We start from the raw sequence: 7049 nt of genomic DNA, 5'->3' as shown, positions 1-7049 counted from the left end.
TAGCACTACAGTACTTCATCCTGCATTATTTACCTCCTCAGTGATTCTTACCTTCTAAAACTATATAAACTACTTGAGATTTTTTTTTTAAGGCTAGGCTGCAGAGGCAACAAAACTTCCTCAAACTGAAGTATTCTGTTACAGATGTTTTTCACAGCTTGAATCTTACAGAAGGTATTCTTAAACATCCATCTTCTCCTTTCAGATTCCCCTATGAGACATGAAATATACCAGTTTGCCTTGATATCACACTAAGCTTTATAATCTTTGCTCAAAGTAGACCTTACCAAGTGACTCCTCATACAGCTGATCCTGATGCATGAGCTGCACTACATCATTATCTCTTAAAGGCACAAGCTTCATTTACACTTTTACTCTAAGCCCACACTCTGTGGGGATGCATAAAATTAATTAACAAAGTTCTTGTAAGTTTATGCACACTTCTCGAATGATTTCATGTTTCCAAACACAACAGACTATGTTTTGTGTCTTGAAGCAGACCCAAATGTTATATGATAGGTGGGACTTTGCCATAAACAAAACATTTGGATCCAGACTTCTAGTTTGGAGCACTAGAGAAGGTCATCAGAAGAGTCTGAATTTTGTTGATTTTCTGCACTTAACTCCTCCATACTCTCAATGCACATATATTTATAAACTTCTACGTCAGGGTCATCACCTTTAATATTGCAAAGAGCTGGTGCCCATGGAAAAAGGTGCCCTGAAGCTGTATTATAATGAAGAGAAGACAGTAAAACATGAATCAATCTGAACAGGAAACAAAAGATCCTTCTTCAGCAAGAAACATGCACATCCATTAAACCAGCCTACAAACTTGGCACCATCACAAAGAGGCTGAGGTAACCCAGGACATCTCTTCCAGACTGAAAAGGATTCACAAAATCAATTACCATTTCATTCTTTAATTAAATGAAGATTTACACCAACAACAGAACAATTTGGAGAAGTATAGGCACATACTACCACAGAAGAGTTTCCTACAGTACAGAGAACAGACTTCAGTTACTTTCCCCGTCTGGTTTTTGTGCAGCAAAAGCAAAGCCCAGAGTCCAATAAACCCCAACATGAATTATGTGAACTCCTTTTTTTCTTTTCAGACAGAAGGAGGAAATTATTTCCTGCTAAAGATGTTCAGACTAGTCATTTTGCAAATGGTGCTACTAAGCTGATCAGAAGGGAATGTGCATAATTGCCCTATTTCAAAGCACTATCCTGTAATAACCATCTGCAGCATGGCTGTGCTTCACTGAGGGAGAGGGTGCTACATCTAGCACGCACCTCAGTATATGCACATTCCAGAGAGAAGAACCTCCTCTTCTAACACTGGAAGGCAGCCTGTTAACCAGTTTGAGCCTTTTAGATTCTCATTTCGGGGCAGAGGCATAGCACTTGTTTCACAGGCTGCAGCTATTTGCTCCTTCCACCTATGACCCTTGTGATTAAGCCCAGCTCTGAGCCCTCCAACTCTCTTCTGAAACGGTGAACAGCTTTTGTTCAACAATATATTGTGAAAGTACTTTTTGGTATCGTGAATATTTAAGTGTTAGCTTTTCAAAAGCTATCTCATTAATTCAATGAAGAAACTTCTTCAGTTTTGTTTTGTTAAAACAGACAACATGTTGCACTGGACTGCAACCTATGAGAGCTGTAGGTAGAAAATACTTCCATTCCTTGCTGCTGGAATCTGTGCCAATATTCATTTGTTTGCAACGGCAGAAAGTTGGTCCCGAATCCTTCCTAGACCTTCTAACATAGTGTCCAGGGTTTCTTTACTCAGTTCCACAGTCAGTGCAGAAACAACAGGATTATTTCCACATAAGGCAGCATCTTCCTGAATCTTAAAACAGAAATGCAGACATTAGTTGTATTAAAAATTCATTCACATGTTTTTCCAGTACCACCAAGAAAGTCAGTGTTTAATGGGCAGATTAAGAAAAATGCTTTAAATTTGGAATCCAGCTCCATCCTCAAGGACCATGGCACACTTTCTAAACTGTGTGCCCCACTAGTGAAGTGCACTCCAACTGACAGAGTACAAGTGAGCATCTACTGCCATGAGTATAGAGAAATTTTGAAGACTTGAGGCAGGAAGCCACATCTGTATCAAAAGCATCTTAGCAGATACCACATAGGATACTTAACCCCATCCCACACACAGAAATTAGATTTTTTTCCTCATCCTCTGAAACCCACTCATTCCACTTTTACTGGCTGGGGAGAGCCAAAACTCTGCAGAACATAAGCAGTAAGTTTAGCTATACTCCCCAAATGATAGAATGTAGCCAGTGAAGGAAGTTATTAGTAATCTAAAGTCATTTCCCAGCTAATGAAGTCAGCTAAACATGCTGATAAGTGTTTAGAATTAAAGGATGATGACTTCATAATTTATCTTTTCTTTTTGTCTAGAGAACAATGGTGATTAGGAACAAATATGCTGAATTCTCTCATGCACAGAAAATTCTCCCTTGAAAGAAAAAGCTTCCATCAGAGGCCTCATTCCCAGGTTCTGTGGCATTTCAAATATCATCTCTGAGAGAGTCTAATTGCCCACCAGGCCAAAGGCAAGCACCAGATGCCTGTCTGAACTGGTTTGCACTACCAAGGCAGGTGTCAGACTTGATTATTTTGGTCCTTCAGAGCCACTGACATTACCTTTAACTGAAGCAGGCAAGTAGGGACTGCCATTCTTATGATGCTGTCTGAAGAGGTCTTGATGTCCACCCTCCAGTCCATGTCGACCAGCCGGGGCAGGGAAACTGAGGGATTAAAAAAATGGGTCTGTTAGGCCCAGCAGTACCTGATTATACCAGACCCTGCAGCCTGTGACCATGCGGACCACGTACATGCTGCTCCACTTCTGGCTCCAGAAGTGTACAACTTTAGTGCAACTATATTGTTTCACAGCATTTTTAATCTGAAATAAGCAGTCTCTGAAGGCCTTTTCATGACATTGGAAGGACAAAAGGGATTCTCCCATCATTACATGCAATGATGGTACAGTGCAAGACAAGCATGGGTCAATTCATAAAGCAGCTGGGAGAAGGAGAGCAGTAAGATGTCCTTTCTACATCTTCATCCCCTGCCTTGCTGCCTGCAACACTCAACAAGTGTTTCATCAGGAGTTGCTCTGGGACCTGCATGCTTACTGCTCTGCTCTGAAACTGGTAAGAAACCAAACAGGAAAGCTCTCAAAATCCAGCAGTACAAAACATGCTATTTCAAGTTACCCAGCCTGTGAGCCAAAGCATCCTGCAGTACAGCAAATGTACTGCTAAACTACAATTTTCACGTGTCCTGCCAATTCGTTACAAATATTTTAAATGTCATCCTAATTACATGCAGTCTAACAGAAAACATTTAACAGTCTGCTGTAACACTGACACCAATAGCTCAGGGCTGGAGACCTCATGAGCCCTCCCAAGGAAATGAGGACAGGTCTAACTTGGCTGCTAAGGAAAGAGCTGTCTCACTAGGCAATTGCAGCCTGCCTGGATTCTGCCTATCATAGGATGTCTAATTTCCTCCCCAGGGGTTGATTGCTAGCCTTCCTACTGACTCCAGAGGCTCAGGTTGCTTCCTAACTGTGCTTTATTGCCTAACAGAACTTTTTCTCCCTCCTCCCGCTACCTCCCTGTGCAGACCTCCAGGGGGCAGTGCACAACTGGCTGCCATGCTCCTGCTTTTGGAACACATTCCAGTTCACAGTCGGTCAGGGCCAGCATTTGGCAGCATTTGCAACAACATAAAATGCATCTGTTTAGCCCTGTATGTTAATTTACAAAGATTGATTGCTGGTGGCTTTGGGAGGGGCAGGAAACCATTCACTTTTTTATGTTAACACAGATCAATCTGTTGGAATGCCTGCCTTGGACCACTGCCTTGGTCCCCTATGTAACATATGTCAGATATTTCACGAACACAATACTAAAATAATCCATCAATTCCTACAAGACAACCTCATTTCAACACTGTTAAATATTCATCTAATGAATACAAAGACATGAGCATCTGAGCAGAGCTCCTGGGTGGTGCTCCAAGCCAGCCTTGCTTCTGGGTTGTGAAGGCATAGCCAGTGTGTCATGCTCACTCTCATCTCCTCCAAAACATGGTAGCATATAAGGATACAGGAGAAAGCATAATCTGTCTTGGTAACACTGTTTGGTGTAAGCAACTAGTGTGTTAGCGTTAGGCAATAGTTTCTTACCTCTCCCTATTTATACTCCCCTAGAACTTTGAGGCACAATGTATTTCCAGGTATTCCAGTACTGTTTAGATGTTGGACATTAGCTCCTCTGCAGGCAAAGGAAAGGGGAAAGAGGATCTGTGCAGACCTTGGAGTACTCTCATATATCAGCTCTCAGTTATAAGCCTCTAAGTGCTACAGTTGTAAAGAAAACCTCTTGGGGAAAAAACCAAGTGTAGTAGCTGCACAGAACATCTAACTGGGATGTAACTCACTGGCCATGTTTCTACTGTTAAAGTTGGCATTCCTTTATTACATCACTGTTTAGAAACGTGAAGAAAAAGCAGGTACAAAGATATGCAGTGTACCTACTGTTGCATGGAAATGAAAGAATGCACAGGATTGACTAGATATGCAAGGATAAGGTATTCCCCAATATATACATATCCTTTACAGTGCAGTTACTGCATACAAACATCCCTTAATGACCTGAATGGGGAAGTCAGAGTGCTTCAGTTTCAAAAGTTTTACAAATAATTGCTATACACTGCACCCTGCTAGGCAGCCAGACACTGAGCTTTAAATGGAACTGCTGGAGAACTAGAAACAATTTGGCACAGCCGCACAGATCTGAATACAAGTCTGTTGGCTTCTGCTAAGCTCTGTGATGCCACAATCTTACAGCTCCATCTAAGCCCAATGGGGATAACTCTGTGCTACATTACCATGCACTGTTCTACACTAGAAGCTCGAATGACCTCAGGAAACATCAATTCCATCAAGATGTGAACTACTACTTACTCTGACTTGCTTGTGCTTCATTCCTCCAAGCAGAGCTGTGAAAAAGCAGGGAAAAACAATATCAACAGTGTTTTAGGGGAAAAAAACCCAGAAAAAAGGTAGGGCAAGCACTTGGTATGGTTTATCCCTGACAGAAGAGTCACCAGCAGCAAGCAGGGGACAGAGACTAACTATGCTGAGTGCTAAGAAAAGGCTGTCACTTGTGGGTAATGTTAGGCAAACTGGTGACCAACTACTGGTTCTTCTGAAAGTACAGCTCACTTATGGCATGTACCTTTCTCCTTGGTTTTATCAAAGCACTGGGCTCCCTCCCAAGCACTGAGTTGTACAAGGATGGAGATCTGCCCTCCTCTGCCATCATCTCACCCATGCTCTATAACATACAGTGCCTCCACACCTGAGCCAAGGTGGCAAGTGGATGGGGATCTATCTGGATACTACCAGGGATTTTCTACTGCTGAAATCTAGCCCTCTAAGCTCTATTGTCATCTGTAGCATTTTTTCATCACACAGGTGAGTTGTTTGGATAAAAGGGCCTTTGCATTACAGGAATGAGGCCCGTGTCCATTTCAAAATTCATGGGAAAACCCTGTGTGCGCCATTCCACTCAGATGACATATTTCATTCAACTCTGCTCATCCCAATCTGCGTGATTACACCTAAGGGGCACGTGAAATTCACAGAAACAAGCCTTTGCACGTTGCCAACTACCCACATATCAAACCACATACAAAGGCTTTAATTCTCCAGCTGAAAGGAAATGGCAGGTGGGTAGCACTCACATATTCTCCAAGATTATCTTAGTCAAAAGGTTTTTCAGATTTTGGTGGAAGTTTTCTGGGAAAAGAGAGAGGATATCTTCTGCCCTCGTCAAGCCGCAGTACACGACATGCCTGGTGAGGTTGTGCAAAGCAGATACCAGCTGTCAGAAAGGAAGAGAAGAAAGGGCTGTGCTGGGCTGAAAAGCATCACATACAGCACGGGACAGGCCTTCAGCAGCCAGGAGAGACACAGCTTCTGCTGCGGGACCGACACCGCCAGGGCCTCGCTCATCCAAGCACGGCCTGGCAGCCTTAGCAGGAGAGGAGCCGAGGTCCCCGCTGCCCTCTGGTTCACAGCCTCAGCCAGTTCCCTTCCACCCCCTGTGCGGCCCCTCGGGACCGTGCCCCGGGCCGAGGGTCGCTGTTACCGAGCTCTTCCCGCTACAGCAGCGGCCGCGGAGCCCGCACCTCCCCGAGGGCTGGGCCACCGCCGCGGGCCCTTCCCGGTTCCTTTCGCCTTAGCCCCGCTCCCGGCGGCTCTGCCTCCCTCCCTCCCTCCCTCCCGCAGGGGCCCGCGGCTGCCCCGCCCGGCCCTACCTGCTCCGCTTCTTCGGGGCCGGCGGCGAGCCCGGGGCAGGCGCGCTGGGCCAGCGCTCCGAGCGCGGCGGGCGGGCTGGAGAAGCACTCCTGGCACAGCTGCCGCACGGCGTCCTTGGACGGCGCCTGGCGGGGAGCAAAGCGGGGAGCGCTCAGCCGCGGCAGCCCCCGCGGCCGGGCCGGGCGCCCCGTCCCCCCGGGGCCCGCTCACCTTCAGCAGGCTCTGCAGCGCCACGAACTCCGCGTCCCGCAGCGCCGCCATCTTGGCGGGTCAGCTGTTCCGCGCCCCCCCGCCGCCATGGCGGCGCCCTCAGCGGGGCGGGACGGGACGGCTGTGCGCCTCAGGGAGCGGGGCGAGCCCTAAACATACCGCCTTGCCCTCTCCGGTCTACTCCTGGCGTTTGTTGTCAGTGCACATCTCTACGTTGGATGTAGAATTTAGCTGTAAACGCGCCATTTCCAGCCAGCGGGAACTGAAGGCAAAGGATTTACCATGACACTACTGCAGTGATACGGAAAATTGTCTTAGCAAACTGCATTTTTCACTTTGTAAAGGATTAAAATAAGTCCTGTTTCTGAGAAAGTCTTCTCTTTGTGTTGTATGGTTCCCAGCAGATCTGGTCCCAGAGCATTGGTAATTTACGATCTTTCCCCATCAGTGCCTCTGTCACAGGATCCCCATCCTC

The 7049-nt window shown here is 46.1% G+C and overlaps 1 protein-coding gene across 1 annotated transcript; it reads right to left on the bottom strand.

The window, feature by feature from the left end:
- Nucleotides 1–903: 903 nt before the first annotated feature.
- On the bottom strand, nt 904–6675 carry COMMD9 (COMM domain containing 9). The gene is made up of 6 exons (XM_050334952.1): nt 6575–6675; nt 6364–6489; nt 5788–5927; nt 5006–5040; nt 2674–2777; nt 904–1858 (listed from the first exon to the last, which is right to left on the bottom strand). Exons 1-6 carry the CDS (start codon nt 6623–6625, stop codon nt 1718–1720), a joined length of 597 nt encoding a protein of 198 aa, XP_050190909.1. The 5' UTR covers nt 6626–6675; the 3' UTR covers nt 904–1717.
- Between the last annotated feature and the right edge of the window lie 374 nt (nt 6676–7049).

The sequence above is a fragment of the Myiozetetes cayanensis genome, unplaced genomic scaffold, assembly GCF_022539395.1.
Source record: "Myiozetetes cayanensis isolate MyiCay16 unplaced genomic scaffold, myiCay2020 scf6-25, whole genome shotgun sequence".
NCBI classification, from domain to species: Eukaryota; Metazoa; Chordata; class Aves; order Passeriformes; family Tyrannidae; genus Myiozetetes; species Myiozetetes cayanensis.
This window is presented reverse-complemented; position numbering and strand designations above follow the sequence as displayed.